Source organism: Salmo salar, chromosome 06 (assembly GCF_965601325.2).
Source record: "Salmo salar chromosome 06, fSalSal1, whole genome shotgun sequence".
Lineage (NCBI taxonomy): Eukaryota > Metazoa > Chordata > Actinopteri > Salmoniformes > Salmonidae > Salmo > Salmo salar.
The window spans coordinates 79,579,312-79,599,710 of record NC_138296.1 but is presented as its reverse complement, the minus strand read 5'-3'; the positions used below and the strand labels follow the sequence as shown (position 1 = coordinate 79,599,710).

Sequence of the window (20,399 nt, the reverse complement as noted above, 5' to 3'; positions counted from 1 at the left end):
ACTATTACCAATAAGCATACTACATACTCAATTTATGTCGAGTGGAAAAGCATAGTAAGAGAAGTACCAAAACACATAAGGGAGGCGCATGCAAGCAGATGAGGAAATTTGGCTAGGATGGAAGAAATTAGAAGAAATGTCATAAAAAATGGAACGTACGTCAGGAGGAGGCAAGATTTGGTGAGACCATTCTAGCAGATGAGAGGGCAGATAGACATGTGAACGACAGGCACAACTCCGATATAAAGTGTATATTTCTCAAAGTTACCGGGATGCCACGTGTCCTACTTATACCAGTACACTCGTAACAACCTAAACATTACGAAACTTATATTCGATCAAATAAGCCACACCTAGCAAATAAGTCATTACATTTTTTTGTTAACCAAATTCGACACTGTCATTGACCTCCATACAAAAACTTCTCGCTTGATGAGAGAAAAAAAACGCCACCTGTTGGAGAAGATAGATTTTGGGCCCAGTTATCACTCTCGCTCTCCCTTTCCTCTCTGACCAAGGCAAGGAAAAACGGTAAAGGCATCGCGCCTCCCCAATCCTTACATAGCGGAGGTGAAAGTTCAGCAGTGCGCCTTGTAAAATGGCGGCTGAATTGACCAGAGAGTGGAGCGATGAACAGCTAAAAAGTGATGATCTACCCAAAAAAGACATTATTAAGTTCATTCAGGACAATGCTGCCCATTCGGTATGTTTTATGTTTGATCCATCCATCCATTGGTGTGACAGCGCTCACTGAAATTCCATTGCTTACTTTTAGAGCGCACGCATGGTGATATCAGTTTACCTCCGCATTGGCGAACCGCTGCCAATTTAGCTTGACGCTAGCTTGTTAGCCTAGCATGTAGTAGTTCGGCGTTGTATGCAGGTCTATACTAGCTAGTATCATTCATTGTGCTTATCATCATGCCGTGTCAAGTTCACGTGGAAAAGGCTACATATTTTAAGTAAAACATTTTCCAGCCTTTGGGCCTATGTGAAGTATATATTATTGTGGCGGGGGGGGCAGCTACGCATGAAAGTGTTGACAGATTTTGGAAATAATGCAAGTGCACAAAATGACGAAGTTGTCATTCATTCCGTTCATGGCAACTACTACTCTCTTCTGACGTAGTGACTTATCTCTTCCAGTTTCTTGCAGAACACAAGCTGATGGGAAATATCAAGAATGTTGCAAAAACGGCAAAGAAGGAGCAACTGATTATTGCATACAACGATTTGTTTGAGAGCAAGGTAGGGTGGACCACATGAATGGATTGAATGTGATACCTATTTTCAAAAGCAAATGACACATGAGGTTTCACATTTAAATAATGAATACCTGTAATGTATTATTTTGTTTGTGCAACCAACAGCGATTTTTAGGTTCAGAACCCATTGAAGATGTGACGGAGCATGTGAAAAATGTGAAGATCGAAGACAAGCCCAAAGAATTTGTGGAAGTCGTTGATGAGGTATGTACACAACCCATGTTTAAGCACTTTCCACGGAAATAAGCATCAGGATAAAAGTCCTGTGTTTTGCATTTAAGTTTAACAAGTCTACAATTTACTGCTCCACTATATTCAGTTTGTCAGAATTGTACTGTTAAAATGGTCACTTATGTATTGCAATTCCCAGGGTCCTCCTAAGTTCTTCAAGTCTGTGCTGAAGAAAGGTGACAAGACTAACTTCCCTAAGAAGGGAGACAATGTGAGCTGTTGGTACACTGGCTCCCTGGAGGACGGCACAGTGTTCGACACCAACATCCCTGCAAGTATGTTTTCTTCTCATACTTCTGTCACACTTACTCAGACGCATGCAGACTCAGACTCTCTTACTATCTCTGACACACAATTTCATCCTCTTGGTCTCTCTCACACACATGTATTGTCACTTTAATGACCTTTCTCTCAGTAATACCAATAGTGATTCTACTGGTTCCTCTGTCCTCCCCTCTGCAGCTGCCAGAAAGAAGAAACAGAGCAAGCCACTGAGCTTCAAAGTTGGCCTGGGCCGGGTCATCAAAGGGGTAAGACATAGAGATAATGTATTATATTAATAACATATTGATTTATATGGCTAAAGGTGCTTTATTTCATCAATTTAGCAATAATTCTGATTTCCTTGTGGGTTTTGAAGAATCCAAGTTAAATGGAAAGCACCAGTTTTCATTGTCTTATGAGAAATGGTTGTTTCCACAGTGGGATGAAGGTATCTTAACGATGAGCAAAGGCGAGACAGCCAAACTGGAGATTGAACCAGAATGGGCCTACGGGAAGAAGGGACTTCCTGATTCAAAGTATCCTTTACATTGGAACATCATGGGAACCATGGGCTAATTTTTAATTAGGAGATGGCAGAAAGTGACCCCTCTTGGCTTTAATGGTATGTTTTACACCACCAGTGGTGGTCAGGAAGATTGCCAAGCCTCAGCGTAGTCGTCTCCTGTACAATGGCTCTAGCATAGCCTTGTTGATACTCATTGAATTGGAGCCAGATTTATAACTACTTACTCTTAGTTGTAACACTTAAATGAATGTCTCTCATTAAATCGATATGCAAATGTTTCCTGTGTGCTTCCCTTTAACTCTCCCACCACCAGAATCCCACCAAACGCAAAGCTGATCTTCGAGGTCGAGCTGGTGGCCGTCGATTAATGGAAGAAACCTACCCAGCATGCCCTTCTCTCCGTGGACGGGGAAAACACGGTAGTCACTAGATGGCTATGCTCGAAAGGACAGAAGTGGTTGTAACATTGCCAGAACCATTGAAGGAGTCTGTGATATATTGTCTTAATTTACATTTAATGGGATGCTTTGGGATTTTGGCAATGAGGCCCTTTATCTACTTCCCCAGAGTCAGATGAACTTTTGGATACCATTTTTTTGTCTGTGTCCAGTATGAAGGAAGTTAAAGGTAGTTTCTCGAGCCACTGCTAACTAGTGTTGGCACAGTGACTGGAATTCTATGGGTATCTACTAGAATGCGTTTAACACTAGTTAGCATTGGCTCGTGAAACTACATCTAACTTAGTTTTTTGGGGGGTTTTTTCTTTTTATTTCACCTTTATTTAACCAGGTAGGCTAGTTGAGAACAAGTTCTCATTTGCAACTGCCACCTGGCCAAGATAAAGCAAAGCAGTTCGACACATACAACAACAGTTACACATGGAATAAATAAACATACAATCAATAATACGGTAGAAAAATCTATATACAGCATGTGCAAATGAGGTAGGATAAGAGGTAAGGCAATAAATAGGCCATGGTGGCTAAGTAATTACAATATAGCAATTAAACACTGGAATGGTAGGATGACTGAACACGGAGACATAAAAATGGTATCCACCAGTTCATCTGACTCATTGCCAGAATCCCGAAGTAACCCTTTTTAAGGTTAGTCTGGTTGTTTGTCTTTTTCTGCTTAAGTCAAGTCCTTTTGTCATTGTTTTTGCATATTGTCTGAAGCAGGAACAGACTAGGGTTATTTGTGGTGAGTTGAGAAGGTGCCATGCTTCTGTCCTTTCCAGCATGGCAAGATAGTGATGACCGGACAACACTGTACAGACGGGGCATCCTGCCTGACAGTTACACACCGCAGAGGAAAGCCTTCCTGTTTATTCTTGTTCTTTTGCATGCATGTCCTTTTTTAAAGATGAATAAACCAATTTTGGAGACTAAATTGACACGTACATCAGGTCTTGTTTATTGGGTGCTTTCAGTTTGAATGGTCCAGAAAGCTGTGGGCAGTAGTGAATGGTTTGGAAGTAAGTTCCTCCACTTGAAATCAGACATGTTTGTTCTAATCAGAACCAGTCCTCCCAGCCATCTAAAAGGGGTTCAAAACACCCACCTGAAGGTGTGTAGTACAACACAAATGGTCGGTCAGAACCGCACCGGTTCTGTTGAACCAGCCCAGTTCATGTATACTTAACTTTAGACAGCTGTCAGAACTCTTAACATATGATGTTGGTATTACCACTTTTGATCACATCCCTTACTAATTTCCAAACGCCATTAGATGACCTTTAAGTCAGTTCCACTTACATTTTTTCCCCTCAAATCAAGGACCAATTTAGTACACAATGGCTGCGTTTAGACCGGCAGACCAATTCTGATATTTTGTTCCACCAATTGGTCTTTACCAATCACAGATCTTTTTCAGAGCTGATCTACATTGGTCAAAATACCAGTTAGTGAAGACATATATGAATTGGGCTGCCTGTCAACGCAGCCGAGGTGGGTGCCATTATCAGGTAGTTGAATAAAAAAACATGAGCTGGCACACACCCAGAGAATTATTTTATGTAGAGGTGCTGACTAACGGCAAATAAGCTATAAAAATAGTTGCGCACTCCATAAACTCCCAGTGATTTATTGGGTAAATCAATGTTTCAGCATCACTGCCTTCTTCAGGGTAATATCATGAATACTTGAACCAGGTTATGTAGACAAACAGTGCAACCAATGACAATAGTGAGGGGTGTGTCAAAGTTAATTAGAATGAATTGAGTGAAACTGTTCTCCGAACACAGAGAAAATGAAAGCGATCCTGAAAAAGCACTGGCATATTCTGCAATCAGACAAAAAATATCACACACCTCTTCAAGGTACCTCCACTGCTGGTTTATAAGTGTGGTCACAATATTGGAGATAGCTTGGTGAGATCTGACCTGCCCCCTGAGCCTACTCAGACACTCTTGACACCCATTCCAAATGGGAACTACAAATGTGGCTCATGCGCAGTGCAATAACACTATAAAAACATCCTTCTTCAGACATCCACATACAGGTCGAAAAATCCGTTAGTGGTATCATCTCATGCAAGGCCAAGGGGGACATTTTTCTCATCACCTGTTCATGTGGGAAAGCCTATGTAGGACAAACAAAAAGACAATTAAAACAAAGCATAGCTGAACACCGCAGCTCAATCAGTGTGACTATCCAGTAGCAGCTCACTTTGTTAAAGCTAACCATCCAATCTCCTCCCTCAAATACACAGGCATTGAGCATGTGGTCTGAATATTGACTTTGATCCCAGTCCCTTATGAACAAGTCTTATAAATTGTTATATTCTTTCTACAGCTTATCAGTGTACACCCAATATGTTCACCCTGGTGATGCTTATTACACATTATAGTTGAACCTGAGAAAAATGAAATAAGAAACGAATGTGAAATTGAATTAAACAATGTTGACACTAATATTATGTACAATATTCAATGTTTTCCATATGATAACCTAATATATTCAATATGCCATAAACTATTGTTTAACGGCTTCACTCAATTCTAATTAACTTAATGACACACCCCTCACTATTGTCATTGCTTGCACTAATTGTCTACATAACCTGGTTCAAGTATTCATGATATTACCCTGAAGAAGGCACAGTGATGCTGAAACATTGGTGATTTACCCAATAAATCACTGGGAGTTTATATGGAGTGTGCGACTATTTATAGCCATTATCAGGTAGAACAGAAAACCAGCAGAACTGCAGGCTCAGATTCAAAACCCCTGAACAAGAAAGTATCAAATAATTTGTCAATGTGTTGTCCAAACAAGTTTCTAATAAGTAAATGATAGGATTTTTTAATATCTCAAATTCATAAACACCCAAGACATGAGATCTTTATTTAGTCCAAGCCAAATCTTTATTCTGTACAGGAGGAAAACCTTTCAGCATTCTCTTGAGGGGGGGACAGGGTTCTTAGGAGTTGGCGTTGGGGCCCTTCTTCTTGCCGAAGGTGGGCACAACATTGACGAAGCGCCTGTTGTACTGGATGCGACGCTTGGCACGACCAGTCTTCTTCTTCTTCTTCTCCTGCTTGTCAACCTGGAGCGATAGAGGGACAGTGCTATGGTCCTTACTATGCAGAAATACATTATTTAGCAGACACTAATCCAGGAACTATAACGAGTTTGAAACAACGGCCACAAAACCAACTACCATAATGTCATAAAGAGTATATGTTTAAAAATATGCAGAAAGTATCTGCTGACCTTGGGTGTCTGTCCCCGCACTTTACCGGCACGGGCCAGGGAGCCATGGACCTTTCCTGGTGGGGAGAGAAAGCAAAGAGATTATCCCAAGTGAACATACAGCAATGGAAATGACAATAAAAGACCTTCACAGAGCATTGGGGCAGCAGGTAGCGGAGTGGTTAGAGCGTTGGACTAGTAACCGAAAGGTTGCAAGTTTGAATCCCCGAGCTGACAAGGAACAAATCTGTCGTTCTGCCCCTGAACAAGGCAGTTAACCCACTGTTCCTAGGCTGTCATTGAAAATAATTTGTTCTTAACTGACTTGCCTAGTTAAATAAAAGGTCAAAAAATAAAAAAAATAGTTAACTGCTGATCTTGAATGGAGTTGTGCATTCAGAAATGATTTAAACCCCTTGACTTTCCACATTTTGTTACATTACAGCCTTATTCTAAAATGTATTCATTGTTTCCCCCCCATCAAATCTACACACAATACCCATGACAAAGCAACAACAGGTTTTCAAAAATGTTTGCCAATGTATTAAACAAAGCCAATTTAATATTACATTTACTTAAGTATTCAGACCCTTTACTCAGTACTTTGTTGAAGCACCTTTGGCAGCGATTACAGCCCCGATTCTTCTTGGGTATGACGATACAAGCTTGGCACACCTGTATTCGGGGAGTTTCTCCTATTCTTCTCTGCAGATCATCTCAAGAACTGTCAGGTTGGATGGGGAGCGTCGCTGCACAGCTATTTTCAGGTCTCTCCTGAGATGTTCGATCAGGTTCAAGTCCGGGCTCTGGCTAGGCCACTCAAGGACATTCAGAGACTTGTCCTGAAGCCACTCCTGCGTTGTCTTGGCTGTGTGCTTAGGGTCATTGTCCTGTTGGAAGGTGAACCTTTGTCCCCGTCTGAGGTCCTGAGCGCTCTGGAGCAGGTTTTCACCAAGGATCTCTCTGTACTTTACTTTGCTCTGTCATCTTACCCCTCAATCCTGACAAGTCTTCCAGTCCCTGCCGCTGAAAAACATCCCCTCAGCATATATGCTGCCACCACCATGCTTCACCGTAGGTATGGTGCCAGGTTTCCTCCAGACGTGACGCTTGGCATTCAGACCAAAGAGTTCAATCTTGGTTTCATCAGACCAGCGAATATTGTTTCTCAAGGTCAGAGTTCTTGGATGCCTTTTGGCAAACTCCAAGCAGGCGGTCTTTTTGCTAAGGAGTGGCTTCAGTCTGGCCAATCTACCATAAAGGACTGATTGGTGGAGTGCTGCAGAGATGGTTGTCTTTCTAGAAGGTTCTCCCATCTCCACAGAGGAACTCTGGAGCTTTGTCAGTGTGACCATCAGGTTCTTGGTCACCTCCCTGACCAACACCCTTCTCCCCCGATTGCTCAGTTTGGCCGGGCAGCCAACTCTAGGAAGAGTATTGATGGTTCCAAACTTCTATCATTTAAGAATGATGGAGACCACTGTGTTCTTGGAGACCTTCAACACTGCAGAAATGTTTCAGTACCCTTCCCCAGACCTGGGCCTTGACACAATCCTGTCTCAGAGCTCTACGGACAATTCCTTTGACCTCACGGCTTGGTTTTTGCTCTGACATGCACTGTCAACTGTGGGACTTTATATAGACAGGTGTGTGCCTTTCAAAATCAATTGAATTTACCACAGGTGGACTCCAAGTTGTAGAAACATCTCAAGGATGATCAATGGAAACAGGATGCACTTGAGCTCAATTTCGAGTCTCATAGCAAAGGTTCTGTATACTTATGTAAATAAGGCATGTTTTTATTATTGAAAAATGTCTAAAACCTGTTTTTTGCTCTGTCATTATAGGGTATTGTGTGTAGAAAAAAAAGAGGAAACATTTTAGAATTATGCTGTGACATAGCAAAATGTGGAAAAGGTCAAGGGTTCCAACCCTATTTCTTTCAAAAATCCAATCCTCTCATAGCTGTGATTATATTCAATGGAGGAAGGATACATTTTCAAAGTATTCAAATCAGGACACATTGAGATCATGTACAGGACTTCATAAACCATTGTAGCATGCTGTATTTGGTTCTCCATCATTTTAGTCTTATCCAAAGCCACTTATAAGAGCAATTAGGGCTAGGAGTGCATTCTGACGAAGACAACAAAAGGTAATCAAACTTTTATAATAGTAAATATGATTATGGTGAGTGCTAAACTTGCCGGGTGTCTAAATAGCGAGCCCGTGATGCCTGGGCTATGTACTTAGAATATTGCAAAATGTGCTTTCACCAAGAAGCTATTTTAAAATCGGACATATCGAGTGCATAGAGGAGGTCTCTATCTATAATTCTTAAAATAATTGTTATGCTTTTTGTGAACGTTTATCGTGAGTAATTTAGTAAAATGTTAGCGAATTCCCCGGAAGTTTGCGGGGGGTATGCTAGTTCTGAACGTCACATGCTAATGTAAAAAGCTGGTTTTTGATATAAATATGAACTTGATTGAACAAAACATGCATGTATTGTATAACATAATGTCCTAGGGTTGTCATCTGATGAAGATCATCAAAGGTGAGTGCTGCATTTAGCTGTCTTCTGGGTTTTGGTGACATTATATGCTGGCTTGAAAAATGGGTGTCTGATTATTTCTGCCTTGGTACTCTGCTGACATAATCTAGTGTTTTGCTTTCGTTGTAAAGCCTTTTTGAAATCGGACAGTGTGGTTAGATTAACGAGAGTCTTGTCTTTAAATAGCTGTAAAATAGTCATATGTTTGAGAAATTGAAGTAATAGGATTTTTAAGGTTTTGAAAATCGCGCCACAGGCTGCAAGTGGCTGTTACGTAGGTGGGACGCAAGCGTCCCACCTAGCCCATAGAGGTTAAATAAGTTGAATATTTTATCAACGTTTATGATGAGTATTTCTGTAAATTGATGTGCTCATTCACCGGACGTTTTGGGAGGCAAAACATTTCTGAACATTACACGGCAATGTAAAATGGGTTTTTTGGATATAAATATGAACTTTATCGAGCAAAACATACATGTATTGTGTAACATGAAGTCCTATGAGTGCCATCTGACGAAGATCAAAGGTTAGTGATTCATTTTAGCTGTATTTCTGGTTATTGTGACACCTCTCTTTGCTTGGAAAATGGCTGTGTGGTTTTTCTTGTTTAGGTGCTGTCCTAACATAATCTGTTATGCTTTCGCCGTAAAGCCTTTTTGAAATTGGACAATGTGTTTGGATTAACGAGAAGTGTATCTTTAAAATGGGATATAATAGCTGTATGTTTGAGAAATTTGAATTATGAGATTTTTGTGGTTTCGAATTTACTGCCCTGCTATTTCACTGGCTGTTGAATAGTGTGTCCCACATACCCCAGAGAGGTTAAGGATTCGAACCAGCAACCTTTTGGTTACTGGCCCAGTGCTCTTAACCGCTAGGATACCTGCTGCCCGAGTACTGACCTCCCAGAAGTCGGCCAGCCACTTCCAAGGTGCAGTACTCAGAGATGCCACAGTCCACCAGAGAGGAAGAGTCCTCCAAGGGGGAACTGTCCAGCAATAGCACCTGGTCCTCCATTAGGAGACCCTCCAGAGTCTGGACATGGAGCTGAAATAACCCAAAAGACATACTTACTGGTTTGCTCCAGACATGGATACATCCAAACAATTTACATGCATGTGACAAATCAAGACAATGTAACAAGACCAGGTGGAACTGTAGACTCAAGACAGTAAACCAATTACACCACAATGATCATTGATTTATCCAAGCGTGGCCTCTCACCTTTATTTCTCTGACGGTCTCCTGTCCGGTCACCTCAAGGGTGTGAGTGTTCTGGGCACGCAAGAAGAGCTGCATCTTGATGCTGTGGATAGGAAGAGATGGTTCGTTAGCTTTTAGTATGAGAACAGTTGGCAGCAAACGGGGTGTCATTGGTCCACATGTGACTTGAATCTTGAATCCGCTCTAAAAAGCAACGACGACTGAGCTAGGGATGACGACGCATCGACATATTGCCTGCCTAGGTGGCACATCTGTTAGATACCAATAGAAATAAGCAATTTAGGAACCAATAACTACCACTACGCAGCAAAGACAGAGCAATGCTAGCTAACATAGCTGTAAGGTTTGGAAGTTGACTGGCTAGCTAAAGTTGCATTTAGACATACCTAGGCAGGCAATATGTTTGCAAATCAGCAACACGAGGATGTATTATAGTTACGACCATAACTAATAGCTACGCATCCATGGTCGTTTGATTAACTAGTCAGCCATATAACTAAACTTGCTAGCCACATGGTGCACGCGGTTCCGGAAAAACTATATAAAAAAAAAAAAAAGCTCAATATAAGACAATATAATAAATAATTATTCGTCGTGGATGAAGTACTTATTCCGAGCTTATAGTCTGTAATGTGTATGATAGGCAATATTTTAAATACATTTGCACAGGCCTTACCTCGGTTGATGCTAGTCGTTCAACACTATGCAAAAAAAGGACTTTCGGAGCGTAGGCGGTGCGCATGTGTCGACGTGTGACGCAGATAAGGCTGAGGGCACTACCATAAAAATCCTATGGGAATTGTATTCATGAATAAAAGTTTTTTATAAGTTTGTATACAAATATAATTGTAAATGTTTGCCTGTCATACAGAAACATGTAATGATATGATACATCATGCTGTTTCAACCGCTGGATCTAGAGAGTAAACAGAATCAGCTTTTTATCTCTGGATCACACCTTCCCTCCATGAGTATCTACATGATTGGTTACATGTGAATACGCTTCAATATGTTCGTTTGGTTTAATTTCGCCGCAATGGCGGTGACGTTAATATCGTACAAATATGGGTTAATGCAGGGAATTACAAAACACAAACATGACATGATATTCATTCTTTATTATGAAATAAAAACATTTTCATTCATTTCTGTTTTTGTCCCAGGAAACAAAAACCATCTTAAAAAGCTCACATTTTAGGAAAGCAGAGAAGAGGCTCAGGGAGGAGCATAGCTGGTACCACTACCTCCATACAAATATATAATCTGTATCAAACATAACTAGATTCCACCCACTGAGATTTCGACGAGGAACCAAATTATGCAGTCAATCAAAAAATTGAAAACATCATTGAGTCTTTTCAACTGAGAAAATAAAATTCATATGAAGTCCGCATCAACACATATGCGCAAGCAACACAAAAAGCAGCCGGCCAGTGAATGAATGACAATGGTGATGACAGTAAATGTGGCAATCTAATGGCCAACTGAAACAAATGACATCACACAGAAGGCGGGGCTAGCTGAAATGAGCAATTGGGCTGGGTAGAAAGGATGCTTCCTCTCATCTCTCTTTCTGTCTGCAAGACCTTATGTGGGTGGAGGGGGGTAGTACTGGTTATACTGCTGGGAATACTGGTTGTACTGTCCCCAGGAGTTCTGTCCCCAGTTGTTGTACTGTTGCTGGAGAAGGAAAGCAAAGAAAGAGAAGGTTAGTTGGCATTCCTTCAAATACTTAGAATCTCATTCCAGCGTTAGGGTCACCAGATGAAGAGAATAGAGTGCAACAGTATCATACTCCCATTTTCTACTCATTGAGAAGCAAATTTTGCCTCGAGTCTTGTGTCAGGGATGGTATGACATTTGTCACCAAGGCATAGTATAGTGAAAATACTCAGAGGCCAGTGAATTAGATACACCCATCTAGTACCAGGTCAGCCCCCCCCCCCCCACAAATTGGGTGTAAAACTGTGTTTGACTCTGCTCTTTATCATAGGACTCACCTGGTACCAGTTGTAGTTGTAGGCAGAGTTGTTACCCTGCATATCTCCCTGCATCATGTGCCCTGAGCCTGAGTGCTCGTCTGTACGCTGTCTCTTCGACTCAGTTTCCTGTGAGCTGCAGGGACACAAAGGAACAGGTTCAGGTCAATCAAGAGCACCCAAATAACCAATTCAAGCATGGTGATTCACAACGAGCTTTGAAGTGTTCTACCAATCCTATTGTTTTGTACTCAATGACATCAATGTTAAGCTGAGGGAAGTGAACTAAAATCTTACCCATTCTCTGCTTTCCTCTTTGCCGACTCGTTTTCTTTCAGAAGCTTCTGGTGTTCATCGTACGCAGTCACTAACCTGTGAGGGTTAAAAATAATACATGGTTGAGATTAAAAAGACTCACTATGCAGAAATCGCTCCGCCATTTCCTGGTTGCAAAAATTCTAGTTCGCCTAATTTCAGTTTGTGACAAAACAAGTCTAGTGTAGACTAGGGGTGTCAAAATCATTCCATGGAGGGCCTAGTATCTGCTGGTTTTTGTTTTTTCCCTTTCAATTAAGACCTAGACAACCAAGTGAAGGGAGTTCCTTACTAATTAGTGACCTTAATTCATCAATTAAGTACAAGGGAGGAGCAAAAACCCGCAGACACTCTGCCCTCCGTGGAATGAGTTTGACGCGTGGTGTAAAGAATCATTGCACTATCCAAAACCGCGGTGAAATATCTTTTCCATAACCAAAAATAAAGTTTTCAGCTGGTGTACTAAACCGAAAGTAACACGACACAAAAACTAAACAGGAAGCATAGCAAGTGCAACAGAGCTACCGCTTCTTAGACTTGCTTCCAATGAGAATGACAGATCTATAAATCACAGATCAATGTGAATTTGGTCGGGTCGCCCAGAAAAGTACATATTGTAGCTCCAAGTGGAAAGGGCACAGTCATTCACAGACTAATTTGAACACTGGTCCTGAAACATTCATTCATTGTATTTGAAAGTAGGTTCTGCAGGTGAACTGACTTGTTGATGTCGCTGCCAAAGTCCTGGAGGAACTCGACCTTGCGCTGAGAGAAGGTGAGACGGGAGTCGAGGGGCAGTGGGCTGCTCAGGGCACGGTCGAAGCAGGCCAAGATGTCCACTTCGTTCTGCTGCACGTCCCCACTGTACTCCAGTTCCAGCAGGTTCAGATACAGTTTAGCACTCGCCTGGGAGAGGCACACACACAACGCAGATTAATGACGAACTCAAATGGTTTCTCCAAATCAAACTCCCTTCGGCACCATGCGTCTCAATAACACATCTCAATATCAAGAACCTGTACCAAGTGACTCCATTCCTCCTCTAGTTTTGTGCTCTTACCTGGTCCTTGTCTATGGCTTCCAGCAGCACCTTGCGGGCCTTGGCGAGGCTTCTCTGCACCTTCAGCAGCTGCCGGGCCAGCTTCACGGCGTAGAACGACATCTCGCTGGTGTTCTTCCCCGACGCAATCGCCTCCCTCAGCAGGGCCTCCGCCTCCTCCAGGTTGCCGTGGCGCCGCTCCAGGCTGACCCGCCGCAGACGCACCATAGCTAGGGCTGGTACCGCAGCCTCCAGAGCCTTCAGGATGCGGCGCGCCTCCGCTATGTTCCCTGCAAGGAAACAAATGACAGAAACTCAGTTCCACTTCTGGGTTGAATGTTTCTAACTAGTTTTTGTAGAGAGAGGCTACCAATCCATTTGAACATGTATTACGTGATTGGCTCAGCCTCATTTGAATGTACCCGTTTGTAAATCACTTCGGACAATAGCATCTGCTAAAGGTCTAATGACGTGAATGTGATGTCAAGAGGGATCTAGAAACACCACTCACCCTGTTGCTCCTCGAATGCGGCCCACAGCAGGTGAATATTGGGCTTCTTGGTCAGGTGGATGGTACACGCCTTCTTGTACACATGTCTCACTCCATCAATGCTGTAGCCTTCTATATATTTTGCATACTTCAGAGAAGCAAGAGAGGAGGGTTGGAGGAATAGAGGGACGGGGTGGATGGAAAGAAGGTGGAGAGAGAAGACGAGGAGAGGATGGGGACGACAACATTTTAAACACCCATTTCCAGTTTACTCAACCAGTGAATTTCTTCATTGACAAGATCGTGTTTTTAGAAATGTTCTTTGTAAACCCATCAGCACCTTCATGGAACCAATAAGATAAGTTTCTGTAAGGTAGTGGGAGACGGAGAAGATGCAACGTAGTAGTTGGCAAATGCTGGAGTCAAATCTTGTGTGGCAAAGCTGGCCATCCCCTAATACAACAGATACAGTGAGTCACAGATCAACGATACACGCAAAGAAGAGATGTGCAGGACGATTTACTGTTGTCAGGAAGTGATGAAATCGTGGATAGGGGAAGTGCGGGGGGGTTCATTATTTTTGTGGTGTCAAAGGTTAAGGGTTGGGTTACCTTTGTCCAGAAGTCCTCGTAAAGAGCACAGGCGATGAGGCAGCGTTCGAACAGAACGACCACACGTTCGGGAGTGCCGTTTTCGATCTCATAGTCCAGGTACTCCTTCCAATTGCTGAGCTGGGTCTTCTCCAGGGCTTTGACATGGAAGTAGGGGCGTTTTATCTACAGGGGGAGAGGAGAAACAGAGCATTCAAAATGGTGCAAGGACAAAAATAACCACTTTGGAGAATTAGGGATAGTTACCCCAAAAATCAACAATTGTCCGATATTTTTATACATCCTATTCCATCTATTTTGTAGACATCTGCAGGCCTCAATCCCAAATGAATGGGAAAGAGTGGCACCATCCCATCCAATCTCAACCCAGCTTGACAAAGCCCACTTTCGAGGTATGTGAACTATTCCTTTTAGCAATATGAAATATAAATTGGATGATATTCTGATCATTAAAAAGATAGGTGTCAGTACTCACCCCTTCCTCGAAGGCCCAGCGTTTGCTGACCTCCTGCTCGTTTTGGTTGAACACCTCCTGGCGCGACTCGATCACCTTGTGTCGCATGTTCTCAATCTCCGTCACCCTCTACACAGAACACAAGACACTCAATGTTAACCTCCTCACTTCACTTTAAAACAAATCTCCTTTACAATCTCATTCTCCACTGATGTGCAAACTGCATGTCCAGCTGCCAAGATTATTTACATCACCATGAGGCCGAGAGAGCCAGAGACTAGCAGGGGCCCTGCCTGTCGAAGGCGAGGGGGCCGACCCAGGGAACGAGACCCGACCCGGGGCAGGGTATGTACCGTATGCACCCTGCCTGTAGGCCAGCCCTGGTGCTGGGGACCGGAAAGGACGAGGGGTCACTCGACTTGGCCAGCCGGCCCACGATCCATCCATTCCTGACCCACTTTAAGTCGAGTCCCTGACTGGATGATGCCAACTTGAATCCCCCACGTACTCATTGGCCTGGCTGCTGACGGAAAGACACCTCTTCAAACCTGCACAGATTTGTGTTTCTCTCCAAGGATGATGATGAGGCGAGGGCCTCTTTCCTAACTCTCTGGCATGTTGTGGCATATCAACCCCTCCTCGAGGGTGAGGAGGTGGAGTCGTACCTTTGCAGGATCTGGGAGGTCTTCGGTGCCTGGCGGGAGCTCCTCAGCAGGTGTTTCTTCCTCTCCTTCCCCATTGGCTGCAGCTGCTACGTTGGCTTTGGCTAGCTCCACCCTCAGTTGGACAAACTCCTCCTCTGACAGGAAGTGTTTGGGGTTGTTGTTCTGCACATGCTCTTTGAACCTGCGAAGAGACATTCAATACATCACTAGGACAACCAAAACTACTACCAGAGAAGTCAAAATCAAATCAAATTGTATTTGTCACATGCTTCGTAAACAGGAGTAGACAAACAGTGAAAGGTTAACTTATGGGCCCTTACTAACAATGTAGATAGACAAATATTTAAAATAACAACAAGGAATAAATACAATGAGTAATGATAACTTGGCTATATACACACAGGGTACCAGTAAAGTCAATGTGCAGGGGCAGGAGGTAATTGAAGTAGATGTATACATATTGGTAGGTAAGTGACTAGGCAACAGGATACATAATAAACAGTAAAAGCAGCGTATGTGATGAGTCGAAAGAGTTAGTGCATAAAGGGTCAATGCAGATAGGTATTTGGATAACTATTCAGCATTCTTACAGCTTGGGGGTAGAAGCGGTTCAGAATCCTGCCATGCGGTAATGGAGAGAACAGTCTACGACCTGGGTTTCTGGGGGATGAATTTTTTTTATGGCCTTCCTCTGACATCACCTGATATAGAGGTCCTGGATGGCAGGGAACTCGGCCCCAGCCATGTACTGGGCCGTACGAACTACCCTCTGTCGCACCTTGCCATCGAAAGCTAAGCAGTTGCCATAGCATGCCCGAAAGTGAGTGTGGCTGACAAGGGTACAACTATTGCCAGTGTTCAGTATTTGATTTCTCTTAGCTACCCACTACCCAAGATGTTGACCATAACAGAAATAGAATGAATAGAATGGGCGTCCCCATTCAAGTCAATGATGGCATAATGGGCGGACTGGCAGCCATTTTGAGTGTACCCATGCCAGAAAGTAAAAGCGGGTATACCCTTCAATCTAAGTCAGTACTTTCTGGGATCCTTGGGACCTCCCTACCATAACATTTTAAAATGTCAACTTCAATGGGGGTGGGGGGGGTCCCAAGGAAGCAGATTTTGCATAGACCCTTCAATCTGTGACTGGTTGAGTCAACTCAAATGACGTTAAAACAAATAGATTCCATGAGCTAGATCAGTTAACATCGTTATACATTTCCATGACAATCCAGCATCAGTAGCGAGCATCCCAAATGACCATGGAAATTATTGCATCATAATACCAGGCGGGCCATGAGTCTACAAATTGAATTGCCAGGGTTAGTGTCTCCAAGCACTTTGTATTAATTCTATAACCATAACCCTCATGGATGATTTATCAGAACCCATTGTGAATGAGCTGACCCCTCGTACCTCTGGAGGTGCTGTGAGTAGAGCTGGGTGGGGATGCCCAGGATGCGGTCGTAGATGGCCGTGACGTTAGCCAGTTTCTCCTGCTCCGTCTCCCAGTTGATGTAGGCCTCCCACAGACGGTCAGAGCGGAAGTCTGTCCCTGCTGCCAACACAGCATGCTCATACGCACTGTGGGAAAGAACATAGGGCACTGTTAATCATGTAGTCTGACCTGAAAAGATCAGTAAGACATGTCGTTTTGATTGTTGAAGTGTCACCATGCACAAAGCTTTTACAGGAGTGTGTGTTGAGGTGAGTGAGATTCGGTCTTTCACTTTTCAGTGAAGACAAGGATCTTTACTCACGCTCTAATGCGTACTGGTGTCTCTGGGTCTTCATGGTCAGCGTTGTCCTTGATGAAGGACATGTAGTGAAGCCACAGATCAACACTGAGGGGGATGGCCTGCACACCTCGTCGGTACACCTGGGGACAGGAGACAAAAGGACATTGATGAATGAGACGGACTGAAAAGCCAATGACTGCCACAGCAAGGACCCAAAAAGTAGAGAGAACAAAGCAGACAGAAGAAACTAACCCTGGCAAATCCTTTCAGATCAACACAGAGAATAGGTGGAGAAGTCCATTTACTACATCAGCGGCGAAAGACAAGCTCATTTCACACTTACCTCCTCTGCCACCTGCACATTGCCATGCTTCTTCTCCATGTCAGCAAACTTCTTCCAGTAGCCGTAGCAGTAGGGGTAGTGCAGGAAAAACGCATCAAACGCCTTCCTCACAACACCGAGATGATTCTGAGGAAAAAATATCAATTATAACTTGCTTCCTGCCAGACAATTTTCATCAATGTGACTTTAACCAAACCAAGCCACATATTCATCGAACCACAGGCTCTCCAATGCTGTTCCGGGAGAGCTACTCTCCTGTTGCATCCGTGCTATCTGCGATCCGTAGGACGTCCCTACCACATTGAAGTTGAAAGGTAAAAGGGTTAGGTAAGGGTTAAAGTTAGGGTAGGGACATCAAGGAGTCCTTGATAGCACTGACTAAACCAGCTAATTCTTTTAGAATCAGGTGTGATGGATTAAAGTTGGAGGGGGAAAAAATGGTGGCTCTCCAGGAACAGGATTGGAGCCCTGATCTAACCCTTTAATCAATCAGGTTTAGTCGCATTGAGATTTTAAAATGTAGTTTTCAATACAGAAGACTATGAGAGCAGATTACACCTATTCACAATACAAGGGTCCACATAAAGATTCCGGGACTTCTCCACGCTCACCTCTTGCTCCACATACTGCAGCAGGTAGACCCAACCATTGAAGTCTTCAGGGTTCTCCTCACACCCTTTAACCAGCTTCTCATACTCAGCAGGGATGAGGGGCTCTGTGGGGACAGCTGGTTCCTCAGCTGGTACCTCAACAGGTTCCCCCTGCTCGGTCATCTCTTTGGATTCTTCCAGCTCCATGTTAGCTGGGCTTCCATCTTCTGCAACCATTGGTGGCTGGGCTTGGGCTGGATCTCGTTGCTGTTCTACAGCCTCTGACATCTTCTCACCCCGCATCAAAGACTCACCCTGCATCAAAGACTCTGTGGCATTCGCTTGGTTGTTCTGTCCATCCTTGCTTTCTTCCTCTGACGACGCTTCCATTTGGTTCTGTTGTTCTACCGGGGGAGAACAAAACTGATCATCTGAATCCTCCTCTTGGAAGAGCTTGGCACTCGCTAGCTGGAAGTGCTGCACTGCTTGTTCAACTGATCCCAGATCAGACTGCTGGTCCTGGTGCTGCTTGATTACCTCCGGTGACGACTGATCTGACTCTGAGTCAGTGTCGTGGATAACTGTGGTGAGGTTGTCAGGAGGAACCTGGTGGGAAGAAAAGTAGGCAAAGGGCACTGTTTGAAACGACAACATTATTTAAAGTTGAAAGCATTGTGGTTTACTCGGACTGCAAGCAAAAAAACATGACATTGGCTATGTGGTGTTTAGAGTAATGATGACAGGGCATTGTCTTTGTGGTTACGCTCAGAGGCATTTCTCGATTTCCCAGAGCAAACCTGTCTATTTTCACCACTGACCTGGTCCATGGTCCATTCAGCAGGGTGCGTGAGGACAGGCAGGTCTGGGAGGAAACCATCTCCGTTGCCCTCCATGGCTGGGGAGTCCCCACTCTCAGAGCTGTCTGTGTCCAACATCCCCGTCATGGGCTCATCTGAGAGATGCAGGTTTGGAAAGGGACACAAGTTGCACATCAATCGACAACACAACATCAAAAAGGGTTGAGGGTAACTATTAGCTTTGGCTTACAGGAAAGTGTTTTAGAATCTGGAGTGGATCCAGACAATATTGACATAACTGGGTTATTGTGGGTTCTTTGGGCATATCTAAAAGTGCACGAAAAAAAATCCTTATCAACCAAGGTTTGACATTCAATAAAATCTGTATGGCTGATCCAAATGTGCCCACATATCCAGATATGGCTAGATAGGTAACGTTAAGATACATGTATTTATCATACGTGCTCCAGATATTAACCTAAACCATTCAAGTCAAACTCAACTGCGATTATTCAAATAACTGTGAGCCAAAGAATCCTCACTCTGACCGCATCTGTTGACTTGTTAAGAGCAGTGAGTTGTATAGCATGCTAGCTAGCTGACTACAGGTGCGCATGCTGGTGATAGTAGCACGTTATGTATCTAGTTAAACAACATTTAATCCGGTCAATCAACTAGTTAGCTACTGAAATAACTAGCTAACTAGTTAGACTATTTTTTTTATAGTTAGCTAGAACTTTTGGTCATCATTCAAGAACGGCACATAATTGTAAAATTGGCTTAGCAACCTACTGCAGTCAGTATTTAACTAGCTAGTTACATCATTGGTCAGTACACACTCAATGATGTTAGCTAGCTAGCGTAGTTAGAGATGTTTGAATTACCAAACTAGCTACCCACTCTGTAGGCATCCTCGAAAATAAAACGTTAGTAACGTTACTGCGTGTTGTGATAAATATTGTAACTAGGGAAAGGTGACCGTTTAATTCTAATCCCAAATAATTGTCTAAAAGTTAGGGCTTCAACCTTGCCTCGGTTTAGGCCTAGTTAGCTAGCTAGCCAGACCGCACACGTCCACCATCTTCACGTTGTTACAGCAACCAAACTGGTAAATTCGCGAAATTAAATACAACATTTGCGCAAAGAGGAGGTTTGCGACAACTTACCAATATCTTCCATGGAAATTAGATGAGACAAATGTGTATTTCAGATACTTCAAACTTATGTAACCGCGTTTCTACTCTCATTCTCCAGCGACAACTTCGAGGAAGGGCACAGAAGACGCACATGCGTACTGTAGTGCCATGGGGGCGGGTCCACTATAACGTAACCAAGAATGGTATAAATTGGGTTCGAGACCTGAATGCCGATTGGCTGAAAGCCGTGGTATATTTAAGCAATAAGGCCCGAGGAAGTGTGGTATATGTACAATATACCACGGCTAAGGGCTGTGCTTAAGCACAACGCAACGCGGAGTGCCTGGACACAGCCCTTAGCCTTGGTATATTGGCCACATAGCACAAACCCCCTAGGTGCCTTATTGCTTAAATATACCATGGCTTACCAACATAATACATTGGTTACCGACGTAATTCGAGCAGTAAAAATACATGTT

General features: G+C 43.3%; 3 protein-coding genes across 3 annotated transcripts; 1 reads left to right on the top strand and 2 right to left on the bottom strand.

Moving 5' to 3' along the window:
• Positions 1 to 500: 500 nt before the first annotated feature.
• On the top strand, positions 501 to 3,682 carry LOC106608082 (peptidyl-prolyl cis-trans isomerase FKBP3). The gene is made up of 7 exons (XM_014205780.3): positions 501 to 703; positions 1,147 to 1,248; positions 1,371 to 1,469; positions 1,636 to 1,771; positions 1,959 to 2,026; positions 2,199 to 2,296; positions 2,600 to 3,682. The coding sequence occupies exons 1-7, from the start codon at positions 599 to 601 to the stop codon at positions 2,652 to 2,654; spliced, it is 663 nt and encodes a 220-aa protein (XP_014061255.1). The 5' UTR covers positions 501 to 598; the 3' UTR covers positions 2,655 to 3,682.
• A 1,955-nt stretch (positions 3,683 to 5,637) lies between these two features.
• Positions 5,638 to 18,874, bottom strand: rs30 (40S ribosomal protein S30; the record flags this gene model as incomplete). The annotated part of the gene is given in 8 exon segments (NM_001146588.1): positions 5,638 to 5,835; positions 6,003 to 6,058; positions 9,438 to 9,582; positions 9,760 to 9,841; positions 10,436 to 10,473; positions 12,199 to 12,226; positions 16,723 to 16,742; positions 18,849 to 18,874. Coding segments are annotated over 4 exon segments (402 nt in total). The 3' UTR covers positions 5,638 to 5,709.
• LOC123743491 (pre-mRNA-processing factor 39) lies at positions 10,858 to 20,108 on the bottom strand. Its single transcript, XM_045721017.2, has 15 exons — positions 19,951 to 20,108; positions 18,806 to 18,939; positions 18,009 to 18,593; positions 17,398 to 17,523; positions 17,076 to 17,194; positions 16,732 to 16,899; positions 15,313 to 15,493; positions 14,669 to 14,776; positions 14,194 to 14,358; positions 13,604 to 13,730; positions 13,114 to 13,382; positions 12,775 to 12,959; positions 12,036 to 12,110; positions 11,760 to 11,874; positions 10,858 to 11,439 (listed from the first exon to the last, which is right to left on the bottom strand). Exons 1-15 carry the CDS (start codon positions 19,961 to 19,963, stop codon positions 11,347 to 11,349), a joined length of 2,463 nt encoding a protein of 820 aa, XP_045576973.1. The 5' UTR covers positions 19,964 to 20,108; the 3' UTR covers positions 10,858 to 11,346.
• Positions 20,109 to 20,399: the final 291 nt, after the last annotated feature.

Excerpts from the sequence above, each read along its gene's own strand:
- LOC106608082 (XM_014205780.3), top strand. The coding sequence starts at position 599 with ATGGCGGCTGAATTGACCAGAGAGTGGAGCGATGAACAGCTAAAAAGT. Across the intron at positions 704-1,146 it reads AGGACAATGCTGCCCATTCG|TTTCTTGCAGAACACAAGCT; the intron begins GTATGTTTTATG and ends TATCTCTTCCAG. Across the intron at positions 1,772-1,958 it reads CGACACCAACATCCCTGCAA|CTGCCAGAAAGAAGAAACAG; the intron begins GTATGTTTTCTT and ends TCCCCTCTGCAG.
- LOC123743491 (XM_045721017.2), bottom strand. Across the intron at positions 16,900-17,075 it reads ACACCAGTACGCATTAGAGC|TGCGTATGAGCATGCTGTGT; the intron begins GTGAGTAAAGAT and ends TCTTTCCCACAG. Across the intron at positions 12,960-13,113 it reads AAGCCATAGACAAGGACCAG|GCGAGTGCTAAACTGTATCT; the intron begins GTAAGAGCACAA and ends TGCCTCTCCCAG.